Here is a 19,203-nt window from a genome sequence, read left to right as displayed (position 1 = left end):
GTCCTGCTGCTGTGTGGAGAATGAAATCAGGTTGTGGTTGCTCACAGCATGATGGAAAAAGGCAGAGTATCGACTGTTTTCTTCATGAAAACAATGTGAGTTTTTTTGTCTTCACTGAAAACAGATACACCAGCTGCTCCAATGTTGTTGTTTTTTTTAAAAGAAGCTGCTCAAATAGTGTTTAAATCTCACTTCTCACTGTGGCTAAATATTTATACCAGAAATAAAGAAATGTGCATTGTTTACACATGATTACACATTTACAATTCTTACGTTTATAGTTCAGATTGTCTGGAGAAAACTGTGTGCAAAACCGCAAAGCCAAGAGAGCCGCTATACATTACAGTACATTAGGAAAACAGAGTTTAATGCTAATGTCATCTTCTGTTTTCTCACCCACCTGTCACATTTTCTAGTGAATGAATACAAAGGAGATGCTGTGAAGTGATGGTGTGTGGGATCGTGTCTCTAACCTGTCCAAGTAGTTGACTATGTTTGGGTTCTTATTTTCCCTCATCACCAGAATCTCATTGATGATCAGTTCCTTCTTTGGCTGCTGCTGCAGGTTCATCTGTTTAATGGCAACCTGAGAGAGAAAAAGAGAAATATTTGACATATATTCACATGCGAATGAAAAGAAAAACAGTGGAGAGGTTGGAGAACGTGGGGAGGAGCACAATAAAGGAAAGACAGACAGGTTTATTAAAAGAAATAGATAATGTGACAGGGAATAAAAGACAAAAGGATGAAAAGTAAAACGGTAAGAAATTGAAGACAGACGACAGCCAGAAAAGGCACTGACGGGCAAAATATCTAAATCCTAAAGGCTGTAGGCAGACGTTTAAAACAAGCACACAGACTAATCCTCAGCGAGTGAAACTGAGGAAGATCAGCATGACAGACGAGCTGAGCTCCTTTAAAATTAACTTGGAAGTCACCGCTAATGAAGCCAGACTTAAATCCAGTTTACTGCCACAATGTCCTCACTGTGCAAACTCCATCTGAACTCGCTGCTCTCTCCCCTTAATCTCTCGTTGTCTTCGCTTCATTTTACCCGGATGAACCTACGTTTCCTTTAAACTTCCTGTTCTGCCTTTAACACCTAGCATCTTTCCTAACCCCTACTAACTCTAACAAAGACATTTAGTTTAAATTTCTCCCTAAATTTGCCATTTAAACTCTTTAGTCTGACTCACTCAGAATCATGGTTTAACTTTGAACAAAAACTGAGTGAACATTTTGTGTGTACAGTCATCTAAATCATCCAGGTACGGACTTTATTTTCCCTTTACGTCCTCTTCGACCTTTAACAGTGTTTCTGTGTGGGAGCTTTAGTTTTTCAGGAGCTTTTTATTTAGCAATTTCAGTAGCAAATCCCTGTGGTCTGTCTGTTGGTCCACCATTTTTGTCCAGACTGAATATCTTAAAAATGATGGGAAGTATTGCCATAAAATTACAGGACATGGATGTTTGTTTAAGTTGAGATACTGTATTTAATTATTTAATAAGTCCAATATCTTTCTTGTGCCTGACCTTATCTTTGCCTTAAGAGACCTTTGTCTGTGTATGGTTAGACAACGAGGGTTAAAATGAAGGGCAACTGGACTTGGTTGAAGCTACTGGAAGACGTTTCGTCCCTTATCCAAAGGACTTCTTCAGTTCTGACTGACTGGCAGGGAAACTCAGCTATTTAACCTCAGTGGGGTCGTTATCCCGGGTCATCGAACTTCGTTAGTGTTCCTTGTTGCTGTGACGACAGTCGTTACAGTCGTTGAGACTACCTGTGGCCAAGACTGAACGACCATCGTTGGTATCTTCACCTGAGGCCAAGACTGAACGACCATCGTTGGTATCTTCTTGTGTTTGGGTGTGCGGTCTTTGGGGTGGACCAGTATCTGTCTTAGTGTGTTCTTGGGTTTAAAAAACACAGGGAAAAAACAACCACTCGTTTGAGGACCACCAGGTGCACATTTTAGACAGAGAAGATGGATGGTTTGAAAGAGGTGTCAAGGAAGCATCTACACCAGGGTGGAGAAGCCATCATTGAACAGGGGAGGGGGTCTACGCCACCACTTATCCCCCACTTACAATGCTGTCCTTTCATCACTTCCCAGGAAACTTAACAAACGTAACCTATTGGCCTCAGGTGAAGATACCAACGATGGTCGTTCAGTCTTGGCCTCAGGTGAAGATACCAACGATGGTCGTTCAGTCTTGGCCACAGGTAGTCTCAACGACTGTAACGACTGTCGTCACAGCAACAAGGAACACTAACGAACCAGCAGTACCGACGATCCTGGCAAACGACCCCACTGAGGTTAAATAGCTGAGTTTCCCTGCCAGTCAGTCAGAACTGAAGAAGTCCTTTGGATGAGGGACGAAACGTCTTCCAGTATCTTCAACCAAGTCCAGTTGCCCTTCATTTTAACCTTCGTTGGATAACTATGACCTGGATGACTGAGAATCTTCATAGACATCTTGTATGGTTAGACATACTCAGCGTCAGTGCAAGTCTCAAAATAATGCTAGTTTCCAGTAAAGAGGAAGCTAAGGTTTTTTTCTGTAAATTTAACCACAAGGTAAAGTGTCCCTGACAACACATGTATGTATCTTGCGCACATGAGGGGAGGTGTGAAAAAAGGTGTGATAGAGGGGAAGGTCAGGACTTCTTTTTTCATTTTCAGTAAACTTTAACACTTGTCTTCTGTAAGTACGTCTCCTAGATGCATTCCATGATGACATCGAGTTAATCATTTTAATCAGGAGAGAAGGCGCTATTTGCCTATACGCCATCAGCCATTGTGAAAATGAAAGCATCATTTTGACATTAAAAGAACAGAGGGAGGGGTTTTCTTTGTAAAAAAAAATAGTGACAACCCGTGTTTGATGTCTTTTTTTGGCATTTTGTGTGTGATTTTCATTTGTGTGATGCATTTAAGATGTATTAGAGAAGAAATGCTCATTTCTCAGTATATGTGATCTTTATTTACTGGAAATGAGAAAAGAATACACAATCATCGTTTGTTGAATCTACATTATATGTTTTATTATTTTACTTTATATTTTTTTTATTGTTAATTTGTGACTAGAGCAAAGGGGTGTTGCAACTACCGGCAGTAAGTGTACGCTATTAAAAAGGAAGGATATGAGGTGAGAATGTAAAAACCAATTAATCTGATGGCTGAGTTCTGGCAGCCAATGAATGCTTGGAAAAGAGGTGAAGTCCTTCCTTCCGATCAGTCATTCAAGTTGCTGACCCTAGAGCTAAAAAAAAAAAAAGGGGGAACTTTTGGGGGCTTGTTTTTGTTGCATTTTTTAAAAATAAATAAGTTTAGGTAAGTGCAAACCTTAAGAAACTACAGTCTCTTTTTGTCTTAATTTTCTTCCTACTCTTCCAGACTGGTAAGTTAGTATTCTTTTACTTTAACATCTACACTGCCTACACCTACACACCTCAATACAGATAAACAGCAAGCTGGCAGCACTTCAGATAATGTTAGTACCCCACTCTCTGAAACCTGCCAGTGAGAGGAAGAAAGGGGTTGACTAGCAAGCTTTTTGAAATTTAATACAGAAGATCAGGCCAGTGACCTATTATTAAAACTAGGTTGTTATCAGGGGTCGTCTAAGAGGTATCCGAGTCATAATGCGCAAAGGGCACCCAGAAAAGTGGTGACCTGTGAGAGCGGGGTTTCCTTTCAGTGTGCCAGTTGATTTTACATCACAAACATGTATTTTTAGCGCTGTTAATATTCTCTTTGTAAAAAGGCGTGTGGCTAGCTGTAAACTGAAGGAGAATGGAAAACAAGAGAAATGTAGAAAGTAGGGAAATATGGAGGGTGATAAAGCAAACCGACCTCCTGTCCTGTTGCGATGTCTATAGCAGTGTACACCGTTCCAGATGCCCTGAAAACAGACAGCAGAGCTCCAGTTACACATTGTACATTAATAATAATAGTAATACTAATATTAACAAACTTTAATTGTATAGCACCTGCCATATACTAAATTACATTACAAGTGCTTCATATAAAAACACGTGAAGAATGCCATTATTAATGGAAAATAAGATGTACAAGTTAAATAAATAGATATAGTACAATAGACCCATTAGATCAATCAAGTAGAATACAGTATTTTAAGTAAGTGCAGCAGTGCATAAGTTCAAAGCAAAGTGCAGCAAGAGTTTCATGCCTATATCAGGAAAGTCATAGTTAAATTAAGTGAAGTGATTAAGTGAAGAGAAGCTCTCTTTTAAAAAATTTCAGTATGTCATCATTTCTTTCCTGGATGAAAAAGATCATTTTTCAAATGTCACGTGAGGTAACACACCCTTAAGTAGCAGCGAAAACTCTTCTCACAAAATAATGAAGCACACCTAACTGAACTTCAGCCATATTAGTCAAGTTGAATACACCACACTATAGCCTGTGTGGGCATTCAACTAATTACAAGACACCTTTCAGGGCTTTGGATAGGACTAAAGAATTTTTATGTGACTCCCCCCATCAGTCATACAGTTACTTTGCTTGTCAATCTTAATACTTCTAAATCTGTACATGTCTGACATTTTAGGGGTTGGTTCATTGTTTACTCAGTATATATATATATGGACAGCACTCTCAATTACACCAGCAGTAGTGATGTACATAAACTCATCTGGGAGTTTGCCACATAAAGCAAACATAAATATTTCCTTAATGTGTGTTTTGACTTGCACAAGTACAGTATAAGTGACATCTCTTGACTTGAAATGTGACTTGTACTTGATCCAAAAGACTTACCTGAAAAACAGTGTTAAAAGTAAGTCTGGGTTTAGCAGAAATTTAAAATATTTATGTTTTGCTTGTAGAAACCCCGTCAGTAATGCCTAGAGGCCTGACAGGTTTCACACATGCAGTTTCTTTTGAATATGTTTTATGTAGGGGAATTGGAGATTGTATGGACGTAATGTGACGCTACACTTACATAATGCACATTTGCATTCAGTGAGTGAACCAATCACAAGAGACTTGACAGGTCAACTCAGCCACAGTATATTTATGACTTACCCCTGTCCAATTTTCTCAAAGCGTGTATATTTCTTCTTGGGGTCTCCCACACTTACGATCGTCCCTGAGTTAAAGAAAGAGAAAAAAAGAAAACAACAACCAACTTATTGGTTGATCAAAACAAACAGCAATGTATATGGCTCAACACAAAGTAAACCTGGCCCTGTAATCCACAGCTGAATGGTATTCATATGTTCATTTTACAGTACCACTGAATTTGAATGGATATCAATCAGTCAGGTGTCTTTCTATCCATTCAAATTCTACTCTATGTTCATCACACTTAGGTCAACACAGCATGCTGACTGGCAGAGAGAAGAGAGGAACGACAGAAGAGAAAAGAAGATGACAGAAGGAACGAAGGATGAGACAAAAAACTAAATGGAGATGTAAAGAAAAGTTTTAAAAACAGGATTCGGAATAGGAAAAGATGATAAAGAAGAATAAATGAAAAGTAAAACTGATACAGAGCCATCTGAATCAGTAAGTCTGCACAGAAGGAAAGACATGATTAGGAAAAGAATCAAAAAAGAAAAAAGGATGAAAAACAAACAAAAGAAAGGAGGAAGAAATAGGCTATGGAGAAATGAAAATAGAAAGAAAGAAAGAAAGAAATTAAGAAAAAAGGAAGGAGAGAAGAGAAGGGAAGACATGAAGGAAAGAAGGAAGAAAGAAAAAGAAATCACAAAAACTAAAGAAAGGAGGAAGAATAATAGTAAAATGGAAATAGAAAGAAAGGAAGAAAGAAAGAAAGAAAAAAAAATCAAGAAAGAACCAAAACTAAAGAAAGAAATGAGTTAGAAAGATAGTGAAATGGAAATAGAATAATAATAAATAATAATAAATTTTATTTGTAATGCACTTTATATATATTATATATATATTTAAGCAAATCCCAAAGTGCTACATGATAAAGAAAGAAAGGAAGAAAGAAAGAAAGAATGCAAAAAAACAAAAGGAAAAGAAAGAAAAAAAAATCATCAGGTAAGAAAGAAAGAACGCACAACAAACAAAAGAAAGACAGAAAAGAGCTGAAGCAGCTCTGTCTGCAGTTCAGTAATCAGAGTCCACAGTAGGAAAGTGATTAAAGGACAAAACTTGGAGTCATTTGGTAACGCAGGAGACTGGATGATGGAAAGAGAGGACGACCAATCAGACGCTAGGATTGGACAGTTGGGGCGGGGACAGTGGATATCAGGTCTGTCAATCAGAGAGACAGACAGACAGAGATGCAGTATCCTAGTCTTACCAGCAGAGGGAGATCTGAGCACATCTGGACAGGCGTGGGGCATGATTTAAAAAAATATATCAAGAGTTACAAATAAACAACAACACACTTAAATATGGGGAATAAGTACTTTTGAATATCTGCTTTAATTCTGGGCTACGGCATGATTTTAAAACATCACAGGCTGAAAAAAATCTGACATCACCTTTAATTAAGGGGAATTAATTATTACTTAATTTTAGTTAAAAGTACAGGACTTTCTTAGTTTAGGGTATGATTTGTAATGTGTCGTTATGGACAGTTTTGAGACATACAAACTTAAAAAAAAAAAAGACTTATTGTGAAATTTGTTCTGAATTGATCTTAAAAGGTTCAGTGTCTAATATTTCAGAGGATCTATTGACAGAAATGCAATATAAGATCCAAAACTATATTTTCAGTGGTGCATAAAGACCTTACATAATGAACCATTATGTTTTTATTACCTTAGAATGAGCCATTTTTATCTATATAACCGCGGGCACCCCCTTCTATGGAGGTCGCTGTAATTTGTCGTTATGTTTCTCCAATAGCCGACAACGAACAAACAGCGCGCGTTTCGTCATCACAGCTTTCTTCTTTTGCTTGTATAATTCCGGTAGTGTAGACGCCTGTCACTACATTGAATACGTACAAAGAAGAAGAGTGAATAATGTCGGGACAGATACAAACAGCTGACAGCAGAAATCACGGATGTTGTGGATTTTCCCAGATGGAAGGCTATAATGTGGGACAGATGTTTTCAAAGCGGTGCTGAAGTTGTCTGTTTTTTGCTGGACAGGTAATTAAGTTTGTCAGACTTGCAAATGAAAACTGGTGTTTGATAGCTTTAGCTTAAAGCTGGCCATAATCACAGAGAGACGTGAGGTGTGTGAAATATGTAGTTGGATTAATTTCATGTCGCCTACTTATTCTCCAGCCTGTGGGTTGGCTTTGCTGCTTACATTAGCGAGAGACAATCAGCTGATCAGTAACGTTAATTGGCAATAAAACCGGAACGTTAGCTTAGAGCATGGAAGCATCAGCCAGCTAAACTTTTACTGCCCTCGTAGAAAAATCATGTAAGCTTAGTTTGATTGGTTTATTCTTCACCGCTGGCTTTGGCTTGTGGTGTAAAATATGTAGTTACTCTCTCTCTCCAGAGCTCTGTTTTGGCTTTGTACCTTATGTTCCTGAGACAATCAGCTGATCACTAATTGGCAATAAAAGGCAGCTTCCAGCATCAAAGCTCAGATCAGCCAGCTAAACCTATACTGCGCTGGTAGAAAAAAAATATGTAGTTGGATTGTAATTTCATGTAGTTATGCTCCAGCGCTCTGTTATGGCTTTGATACATGGACAGAAATGTGCCGTTACCTTCGTGACTCAAACAGCTGATGAATATTATTGTCAATAAAACGGTAACAGCATGGAAGCTCAGATCAGCAGCTAAACTTCACATTTTACTGTCCTGGTGGAAAACATGCATTTCTTTTTACTGCTTATGGTGATCTATAACAAGACTGTGTGCCTATCAAGTGACCAATAATGAATACTTTCCGAATTTGCATTATATTATTATAGGATATTGCTTTGTCACTGTGCACACAAATGTGTAATTTGTACTTTCACATGCTAAATGCCCATGACCGTTTTACTACAAGCTGAAGTTAAGGCTGTCAGTACTACTTTGTGTTTCTGTTGTATTTAAAAAAACAAAAAAACAAAAAGACATTTTGGTAATATTTGCATGCTTATCTAAAAGCATCCTGTAGAACTTCATTTCTTGATGTGGCTGTTGTTTATTAATGAAAAAGTAATAATAATAATATAAAACTGAATAATTAAGTAAATATAATATCTTAATATATCTATCTAAAGAAACCTAATTTCTTGACTGGTAACTCTCTGCTATCTCATAGATGATATCTTTGTCCTGTCTCAGGCACCGTAGCTATACTACTCGCTTGGATAAGGGAGGGAGGGTGCAATTCGCAACCCTCACCACTAGATGCCACTAAAACTTACACACTTAACCTTTAAATATCATTAGGAGAAGAGCATTCAACATATATAATATTTTTTCATTTTGCATATTTTATACATTCCAATACTGCAAGTATGGGCTTTTAAAGTATCAAAGTATTATTGCACCAGTATACCATGGCGCATGGTGTAAAACTTAACAAACTTAACAATTTTAAGACTCATGGATGTCATGATAAATCTGGACTTTAATCATGCTTGTTTTAATAACTAAGATATTTTTATAGCTATAAAATCAGCTGAAAGTAAAATACTATGAATACTTCATACTGATAATTGTTTTTACTTCATTTAAAATTTAAAATAAGGAGTATTACATGGACTGGCGACCTGTCCAGGTTGTACCCTGCCATTCGCCCGATGTCAACTGGGATTGGCTCCAGCCCCCCGTGACCCTGTACGCAGGATAAGCGGTTGACGATGGATGGATGGATGGATGGATGGATGGATGTAGTTTTACATGGTTGATCTCAAGGCATTAAATCAAGGCAAAAATAAAGTAAAAAAAAATAATAAATAACCTGTGTGTGTGTGTGTAACTTTGACTTGTAAATATTCACATCTGTTTCATGTTAACTGCTACAGTTAGCGGAGTGGAGCTTCAAGAAAAAAAGGCTGAGGGTTCCCTGCGGTCGGCGCAACAAACCACTGAGGACAATTGAAATACTTTTATATCTGTGGTTCATTTCTGAGAAAACAAAACCACCATCCTGTTAGCATCTGTTAGCTGTGGCAGAGCAAGTCAACACAGCTCTTTCATTGAGTGTCAGGCCACCATGTTGGAAACGTGACAGACTGAGACTTAACACTTCAATAAACTAAAGTTTTAACAGGATTATTTGGACACTTTGAGACACTGTTTCTTTTGTTAGTGGGATGTGATAACGTTATGTAACAAGCCTCACTAACATTGGCAAACACAGAACACTATAGCAATCTGTGTGCTTTAATTTTAATACCCATTATTTTCATCATGATGTGGAAGACTAAAGAAATAACAGGCACAGTATTATGGAAGAAGCTCATGTAATTAGTAAAATACCCTCCCAACTATTAACCATGAGAAATTATTTGTTTTTCATATATTCTAATTTCATATTTAGTAGTGTCTTACTAGTAAGGAACTATGTTTTGTGAGTTGCTTGTTAAAACAAATAATAAAATACTGTTTAAAAAAACATCACCACCAGCCTGACCAACTTGAGCCTAAAATAAATTCAAACCCTGCTCTGTGAGAGAAACTGTGTGTGTGAGCATATAAGGAGAAGGTGATGAAACTGCCTGTCAAAAAGGAGAGTGTAAATGAGACTAAAATTAGCACTCGGGAGACTCTGTCCTCACTGAACTGTAGCAGGTAAAAACAGCATCATATTTTTTACTTTACGGAGACATAGACATGGGATGACGATTTCTATTTATAGACAAACTAATTACAAATCACAGGAGATATAATATTATATAATATCGATATATAAGAATATTAGGCCTGTGCAGTTTAGACCTTTCTTAAAAGAAAAGGATGAGCTTGAAAAGTTAGACTGTCAGAGTCTTTTAAAAGAAAATAAAGGCACTTCTTATTAATACATATACCCAGTAAGATTAAAACCACATTATTCACAACTCTGGGGGCCTCGTAAGTGGTCACAGCTCACTGGTTTTAATCTCCTTATGTCCTTATAAAGGTTTTGCATTTATCAGTGGAGCATCTTGGACTTTGACATCAGCCTTAGGACAGTTTAACTTTGTTCCAAGTGGAGCCACTGCTTCGCTCAGCTTCAGATATATTTTCCAGAGAGGACCTGCAGATATTATTTCTACACGTGAAATCTGAGCAGTGCTTCATTTTCCCCCTTTTTACCACACAAACGTAGTTTTTCAGAGAAAGAGGTTCACAGCCTCTCACTGAATTGTTCTCTGAAGCTAAAAGGTAACTCGTGCTAACTAACCTTAAGACTCGGTGGTGTGGATGATCATCGTTACATTCATTCTCACTGCTCACTTTCATACATCATTACATACACTATATGTACAAAAGTATGTGGACACCCAAACATTACACACCCACACGTGGGAGCTGAACATTTCTCTTCTGGTTTCAGTCTTTCCACCAGATGTTGAACCTCCTGCAGGGATTGTCTCCCTTTCAGACACCAGAGCATTAGCGAGGTCTAACAGTGATGATGGTTGAGGTCAGGGCTCTGAGAAACTGGGAAAACCATTTCTTTATGGAGCTGCTTTGTGCACGGTGCCACTGTCATGTTGAAACAGGAAAATGGACAAACACAAACTGATGCCACAAAGTTTGAAGCACACTGAAAGCTGCAGCATTAAGATTTCCCTACAGCCAAAACATATAAAACAGCCTAAACTAAAAGTCCGCAAAGGCATGTCCACATACTTTTCAGCCATATAGTGTGCTTGTTCCTGCGTTTATGTAATTTAAACTACTGGTAATATAATTTTTAAAGGGAAAATGACTTCAAAAATTTCTTCTGTGATATAAATATGTATAATATAGAATATACGTTATATAAAAACAATGCAAAGCACATCTATATAAAGATAATCTGAGCATTTTAGAAAGGTATGAGGTGAGCTTTTCCTATCAATTCTGTATGAATGAGCCTTACGTAGTTTCTCCAGGATCTCCTCGTCCGACATCTTCTTCTTCCTGGTTTTGTCCTGGGGGCGGGGCACAGAAGGCCCAGGGGCGGGGCTGGCAGTGGGAGGGCTACTGGGAGCTCCTTCTGCAGGTGGGGCAGGGGTGACGGCTGCGGCGGCAGCCATTGGCTGAGAGATGGGGGAGGTCGCAGCATCTTTGGTTGGAGGAGGAGGGAGCGGCTCGATCACTGAGCGAGTGTATATCTGAAAGAATAACATAAGTGAAAATATTAGAGAAAATATTAAGTGAATAGTCCATCTTGCTAGACAATGTTATGGCTCATAATATATAAGCTTGTGAGCGTCAGGAGGTAATAAAAATGCTGATGCAGTCAAAGTGAGTGTTGTAACTGAGCTGTGAGACGTTTGAGTCCTGCTCCGCTTTCAGACTGTCGGGATGAAAAGACGAAAGGCGACAGTGTGTGTGTGTCTGTTGGTGTGAGTATGTGATGGCGGGCGCTCCAGTCAGGTGCACCACACTCGTCACTGTGGTAACGGCGGTGGCGCCATGGAAGCAGCCTGTCAACCGCCAACCTGTCTGACAGAGGAGCAACAATGTGTGTGTTTGTGTGTGTGTGTGTGTGTGTGAGAAAGGACATAAAAAAGGAACTTGTGAAGTTGTTTGCTAATGTGAGAAACTGTGTGTGTGTGTTTGGAAGGGATAAAGCATATAAAGGACGAGATGATCAGAATATTGTGACAGAAATACAAAAGTTTATCATTAATATTAGTTTAAAAGTTTAAACAGTAACAACAATAATCTTTTGTAGCAAAAGCTCTATTTCCCTTTTCCCATGAGAGGATTAAAAGACGTATTCAACATTTAGAGCCAAACGATTCTTCGTTCGATACAAAAATTTACTATTTTAATAATCTATTAAAAGTTTGACTCGTTTTTCATTTTCAGCTTCACAACTGCGTAGATTTGATTCTTTTCTTCGTCTTATATAACAGTAAACTGAACTTGTTTGGATTTCAGACATTTGAAGATCGCACCTTTGAGATTTTTTCACAGTTTTCTGACATTTTCTAGACAGAACAAAAAATAAACAGCACATTAATCCATGATGAAAATTCTACTTTGCTGCACTCCTGAATATATGTTTGTTTTGTTTTCAATCGTTCTTTAAGACTCATGTCTAAACTGATTTCTTCCAGTTTATTATTAGGTACAAAAGCTAAAACTAATGCAGTCTAATACAGCAGTCCTACAGTAAATCCTCCTTGCATAAAGTGTATAATGTTTTTGCTGTAACTGTTTTAAAGAGATTCCCAAGCTGATGTCCGGTGGGACCTTTGTTGTGTATATTTCCACTCCAATCATTTTCTGTCATCTCTCTACTGTCAGTTGTTTCATAAAGGCATAACTTTCCCCAAAAATAACTGAAAAATACTGGAAATAATTACGGAAGCTGGTTATGTAATAGAAAATGATAAGTAACCTATTTTAGCGTTCATTACTAGAAATTATTAAGCTTAAATTGAATTATAAAACACAGCCAGCTGCACACTAATGTCAATTCGGCTGCTTTTACAGTAAAAAAAAAAAAGGGACTGGCCTATTGCTGACCGACCTTGCTGACCTAGACCTATCTGTTAACAACTTTTCTTAACCTCAGTTGTTTCCTTGCATGTGCCTAATTGATTATAAAGACAAAACAACTTCTTCATCAATGAGTTGCTGAACGCTCTGCACGGATCCTTTTGTAAAAGCATAAATAAAACCAATAAAGACGAGCTTGTGCTCAATCGTATTTTCAGATTTCCACCACAGCGCTGAGCTATTACATTCAGCGAAAGTAAACATAGCCTTTGTATAAAACATTAGACATAAACTTTTGAATTGGAAACGGTCTCTTCAATTGGCACTTAAATTACAGGTTCCACTGAAAAACATGATAAATTATTATTATTATTACTGGGTTCAGAGGCACTTCAACTCCTTTGCATTTTATAACCTCAACTTTAACTCATATACACAAACAATCTTCTGTAAGACTTTTTAAGCTGTTTCCAGTTTTCAAGAAATTTGTTGCACACATACATTTTCCTCTAAAATGATATAAAGCCTCAAATGACGAGGCTTGACGGGCAGACGTATCGGCCTCATACTGAGCAGCAGTAGAAGGATGTGTATGTGAGCTTATTTGTGATGACCCATTTCAGTTTTAAAACGGACTGTTTGAAGGTTAAGACCTGGTTAAGGTTAGAATTAGGTTAAGGCGAGGTTAGAGTTGTGGTAGTTAGGGGCTAAGGGTGAGGGGGTGCATTTGTTAATGAGGGTCTTCACAAGTACAGAAAGAGCGTGGGTCTCCTTACTGATTTGGTGTGTTCTGGTCGGGGGGCGATCACCGGCGGGGGCTCGGCCTCGTCTTCGTCGTCGTCTTCAGATACAGTTGCTATGGCGGGCGTCTCTGACACGGCCTTGGAGCTCTGTGTGATGTCACATGGGGAGAGAGGGCGGAGCTTCAGTGACATCATCGTCATATGAGCCAACAGCGATACCAGACCCATCATTGCTTCCTCTACTGCTTCATCATCTCATCCTGCAGAGAAGTTATCCTCCCAGTCTTTAACTCTTCTTTCCCGCTTACTTTTTCTCTGAATTTAACCTTCTGTATTTCTCGCTTCCCTCTCTGTCTTTCCACCCTTTTTTAACTCCCTTCTCTCGCCCTCCTCTCGGCATCGCTGCGGATGTCCGAAAGCTCTAGTCGTGTCTGGCTTCTGATGCCACTAGTGACACATCCTCCTCTCCATCCCTCTCTTCTTCTCTGCTCTATCTCTAGTCTGATGCTCGGCTGGTGGCCAAGCTGCAGAGACAGGAAAATGGTGAAAGGAGGAAAAAGATGCTGATTCACAATGCAGAGAGAGAGAGAGGAAGAGGAGGGCACCTCTAGGAGAGGCATCATCATCACTTCCTCCTCCCTCCTTCTCTTGGTCACCTTCATAGTTTTGTTTGTTGGCACCTTTCAGACAACACTTGTGCGGCGGCAAAACAAAGCTTCCTCATTTATTTTAATTAGAACTGATATGTTTGGAGCTGTGTGTGTGTGTGTGTGTGCTTGTTGCCACACAAGTCTGTCATCCAGCAATACACTGTAGTTGGTCCTGAATTGGAAATGGCCAATCAAAAAGTGTGCACTCAAACATACCAGGTAAAATACCTGTGTCCTTTTAAGCTAGAACATACTATAAATACTATACTATACTATAAATAAGAAAAAACCTGAATATTATTATCTAAATGAAAACAGGTTGTTTTGCAAATAAATGTCAAATTTTCTTCCATTTAATTAATTTTTATTATCAGGATGCATGTTCAGAGCTAGTTAGATTCATTACAAACATTTTTCACTTTTTTTAATTAAATGTATTATTGACAAGAAAACACAAAAATACAATTAAGAAATTTTACACGAAACAGACATTAAGCAATACATGAATATGGAATAAAAGAAAGTAGGAAAGTCTTCCCCCCAATAATAATAATCAAAACAGAAAGCAGAAAAATGATATAATCCTTTTAAAAGGAATAATTGATATCACTATGTCTGTATGGTAAAGCTACAGCTAGCAACTGATCAGCTTAGCTTAGTATAAACAATGCGAGGAAGCAGATAGCCTGTGTCCGTCCAGAGGCAACAAAAGACACCCACCAGCAGCTCTAAAGCTCACATTACATACAAAGTTTTGTAATGGACTGGACTGTTTCTTGAGCAGCAACCTACTAGGGTTGTGCTAAACTAAGCTAACCGGCTACTGACCGTTGCTTCATACAGTATTTGTGCTGCATTCATGTGCTCCTATGATGGTCCTAGTTCGCGAGTTGGGAAGTCGTTCTTCCGACTTTGGTGTGTTCCTGTGCTCTAGGTCAGAATGTGGAAATAACATGGATGCTATGCTACTGTAAATAGGCTATGTGTTGGATTAGCATTATCATAGTCATCCAACTATGATGGAACAGTTTGAAGCTTTCTATTACAAAGTTATTTTTTTGTCCCAGAGTTGTTACTGCACCAGTACAGTACCAGAAAATAAATAACTTTCCTAATTAAACTTCTTCACACTACATGGACAGCAAACTAACCTTTATAACTTAATAACATATTGCATATTTTGCACCATTATTTAAACATTTCTAACCATCAACCATGTTGCCCGCCATGTTTCTTGCGTATATGACGTCAACAACTGGTCAACATTCAGACTTTCAGAATTTTAGTGGGCATTCACATGAATTTTCCCGGTCGGTCATTACTGTTCATGGTTCAGATATGACAGTGGTATCTTCCTCTCCAATTCTTGGTACAAAAAAAGCGTATTCTACATAATGTCCTGATTGCTTTCACTGTCTTTCAGTATTATCCTGTTCTGTGCAGAGAGTACATCATTTACAGTAGTTTCAGTATCTATGAGTTAAGCTTCAGTTGATATAAAACATAACCCTTCATCATGTACATTAGTCATCTGATAATAAATCACCCAAATAAGTTCAGTTTCAGAGATATTATGTGCTATAATCAAATTAGAGGTCAGACACCAGACTCCTGCACCTCAACACGATGTCTTCAACCTCTTTCAACATTTTCAAATGTATTACTCTCTCTCTCTGCACCCACACCCAATCTCATGCTCTTTGGTCTGTCTTGTCAAACGGTAGATTAAACCTCATCTCCTCCACTCCCTCTTTTAATCTCCGCACCGTGTCACACTGCAGATCTCCTTCCTTCCTCTCTTAATCTTTTCATTGCTTGTTACCCTGACAAACTACAGCCAGACTCCACTTCCCTTCAACATAGTCTCCTCACAAATTTAACCTCAATTTTGTTTACACTTCAAAAATTCAAAATATCAAATGTCTTGATTAACACGCTGGATGGTAAGAACTGGTAAAAACATAAGCACCAATTACCAGTGGGGGGATCCAGACATGACATTCAATGTTGAGCACTTAGTTTTTTTAGCACTTAGTTTTAGTCTTAGTGTGTTAGTTTTAGTTACACTTTAATCATTTCATTATTGTATACGTTTAGAGTTGATTCAGTTTTTAGATGTTTAAATCTTACTGTGCATTTTTTTGTTTTCTTTGTCAAGTTAAGACTTTCTTCTTCTTCTTCTGTGCTTTAAGGTTGTCCTTAAAAGAAAAAGTTCCAAAAGCAACCTAAAACACGATGATGCATTTAAGAATATAATAATATGCAGGAAGGTTGAATCATGTATAATAACACAAAAAAATACAGTGATAAATGCAATGCCAGTGAAGACTTTCAGTGTCAGTTTATGAAAATATCAATGATAAATAAATATCCTGGGCTCTTATCAATTGGTAAATATACCAGAATTATCATTTATGTTGATAAACTTTATGAGGATTGGACTCTGCTGGTAGGCTGTATAGTTTGGGAATAAATATAGTGACTGTTTTTACCTCGAGGCCACATTTACTACATACAATATTTACAATTTCGTAAACTATTATTAGCAGATTCAACTAAACTAGGGATGCACCGAATGTTCGGCCACCGAAATAAACTGGCTGAAAATATCAAAATAAGCACTTTCAGTGTTTGGCCTAATAAGTCAAACGACCGAATAAAATTTACCAAACAATAACGTTGACATGTCGGCAGTGTGGAAGCATTTTAGTGTCCGAGAAAGACGCTGTTCTGCTGAATTGTCTTCTAGCACATCTACTCCATCTGTGGCTGACTTCTTAGAAAAAGCAACAAATGGTCTGACCTGCTGAGTGTTTCTGTCACTCGTTTGTGAGAAGGCGATTAAGTTAGCCGCACCTAGATGGTCAATCCACTGAAACGGACCAGAGCAAGCCGACAGGCAGGTTAGCGACTTTACCTTGTCAGTTTGTCTCTTTACAAAGACAAGTGTTGCAGTATGAGAGTCCTACCTGAAGAGAGACCGTGAAGTCTTCATGTTATGCGATAAGAGAACCACATACAACATTTATCATATTGGGTCAGCCTTTATGAATTTAGCGAGAGGATACACACGTAACAACGTCCGGTTTTCAAAATAAGGTGTCTATACAGGATGGAAATAATATTAACTGGTTAGCACTGTCGCCTGACAGCAAGAAGGTCGTGGGATCTAACCCCATTTGCCCCGGCCTTTCTGTGTGGAGTTTGCATGTTCTCCCCCCGTGACCGTGGGTTTTCTCCGGGTGCTCCGGCTTCCTCCCACCGTCCAAAGACATGCAGGCTAGATTAATTGGTGTGTCTAACTTGCCCTTAGATTTGAATTTGAGTGGTTGTCTGTCTATGTGTGGCCCTGCGATGGACTGGCAACCTGTCCAGGATGTACCCCGCCTTTCGCTCGATGCCAGCTGGGATTGGCTCCAGCCCCCCTGTACGCAGGATAAACGGTTGACGATGGATGGATGGATGGATTATATTCACAGAAGGTATAAAACATTAAATGTGTCCATTCAAAGTAAATGGACACATGTAATTTACTTTACCGGACCCTCTCGGGCCTCAGACCCACCCACCATAGTCTCACCAAATTCTATGGGAAACACTGAGTAAAAAGCATATTATTACTATTTAATTTATGCAATGGTAAAAAAGAATTTGCAAAAAAAAAAATTGGTTTTGGCTTCAGCCAAGAATTTTCATTTCGGTGCATCCCTAAAATAAACTCAGGGGTGGCTGCTGCCAATCATTGCAACTGAATTACGCAATGAAACCTTCCTCATAGAGCCGTCTCTATGAGGGACACAGGACACAGAAACAGTTGTGACAGTAGTCTTACCGTTGTGGTGGAGGAGCTGTAGGCGTCTGTGTTTTTATCTGCAGGGAAACAACACGATGAAAAATTATTGACAAAACAACAATTTGGAGGAGCAGGACATGCAGGTGTGCGTGTCTGTGTGTACCTGTGAAGCTCATGTATTTCTGGCTGTTGCCCGTTTCTTTTGAGTCGTAGAACTTTAAAACATCGAGGACGGCCTGAGGATTCTTCTTCTGCTCCAGCTTGGTGATGTTGGACGTCTGCAGGAGCCGGGCCCACTGCTCCGGCATGCCCTATACACACACACACAAACTGTTTTATTTTTTTATTCCATGTGCACTATGTATTTTGTCCTTATTTATGGGCTGTGTCGAAGGCACATTACTGCTGCGTTATGATGAAAAATAATACAGCAAGATTCAGTAGTAAGGAAGACACACATACATAATGTACACGCACACAGGCTTTCTACAGATTCCTAACAAGGCAGTCTTGTCATATTTGTACTTCAGTCACATAACTGGGTCACATCTCCTTGTTTCCCAGCTCTCTCTGTCTGGGTCAGTCCATCACACACTCTCCATCATGCCACTCTATTAATGTCTCATCTTTCCATAATGGTAAACCATCATGTCATCCATCTATCCGAAGTCTCTGTGTGGCTCGACTGTTGTTTACTCACTGAATTATATTTATCTTCTGTTAATTTGAGTTACAAATGTTCATGTGCATATAGATGTGTGTATAATTGAGAAGCAGGAACTTGTTCCAGATTACAGAAAAGGAAAGGGTAGCTTAGTGAACACACACAGCTAAAAGAGCTTGGTCAGGCGGATCAAGTGAGTCAGCTAAACAAGGCGTCTTTGTCTAATGTGATTATTTAAAAAGGTTCATTTGCCAAGTGTGTGTGCAGAAAACAGACAGAGACACACACACACACACACACACACACACACATTTATACACACTTGCATGCAACAATGAACGTGGGTCCTTTGGTGAGCAATTAAAAATTGATGTAAACTTACCAGACGCACAAACACACTCCTCATACGCACACCGCGGTTGCTTTCAGTAAACTTAGTGTTATTACACACAAGGGAACAAACACACACCACCACACATACACACTTACAGTAAACTCGCCGGTAACCGCATCAAAGCCGACATGGATGGTGTGTTCAAAATCAGATGGCAGAGAAATCTCTGGACGCTCCTTCTTCTTATAGGCTGAAAGAAAAAAAACAGAAAGTTTATTTAAAGACATTTTAGACTGACTCAGGAAACCTGAACACAGTAATAAAATGATGTGGTGTTTGTATGCTAGATTATACTTCTTTAATTATACTCCTAGTTTTCAACCATAAGGACACAGGATTATCCAAGAATGAACTTCCCTTATATTAAAATTTTAGGAGTGAAAACTAGCTGTTCAGAGAGGCTCTGAGAGGC

The 19,203-nt window shown here is 38.7% G+C and overlaps 1 protein-coding gene across 3 annotated transcripts in view; it reads right to left on the bottom strand.

Annotated features, from left to right (window-relative positions):
* pak1 (p21 protein (Cdc42/Rac)-activated kinase 1) overlaps window positions 1–19,203 on the bottom strand; it is a 76,524-nt gene that overhangs the window by 9,978 nt on the left and 47,343 nt on the right. For all 3 annotated transcript variants that reach the window (XM_038693674.1, XM_038693675.1, XM_038693676.1), the window contains 8 exons: window positions 18,887–18,981; window positions 17,897–18,044; window positions 17,773–17,810; window positions 13,324–13,437; window positions 10,974–11,208; window positions 5,052–5,115; window positions 3,858–3,906; window positions 474–586 (listed from right to left, as the gene is read on the bottom strand). In XM_038693674.1, coding sequence (XP_038549602.1) covers window positions 474–586; window positions 3,858–3,906; window positions 5,052–5,115; window positions 10,974–11,208; window positions 13,324–13,437; window positions 17,773–17,810; window positions 17,897–18,044; window positions 18,887–18,981 — 856 coding nt within the window. The remainder of the gene's footprint in view (window positions 1–473; window positions 587–3,857; window positions 3,907–5,051; window positions 5,116–10,973; window positions 11,209–13,323; window positions 13,438–17,772; window positions 17,811–17,896; window positions 18,045–18,886; window positions 18,982–19,203) is intronic.

Source organism: Micropterus salmoides, unplaced genomic scaffold (assembly GCF_014851395.1).
Source record: "Micropterus salmoides isolate LMB-PRFRI ecotype aquatic unplaced genomic scaffold, ASM1485139v1 Ms_hic_scaffold_3, whole genome shotgun sequence".
NCBI classification, from domain to species: Eukaryota; Metazoa; Chordata; class Actinopteri; order Centrarchiformes; family Centrarchidae; genus Micropterus; species Micropterus salmoides.
Note: the sequence above shows the minus strand (reverse complement) of the source record. Positions and strands in the feature narration are given on the sequence as shown.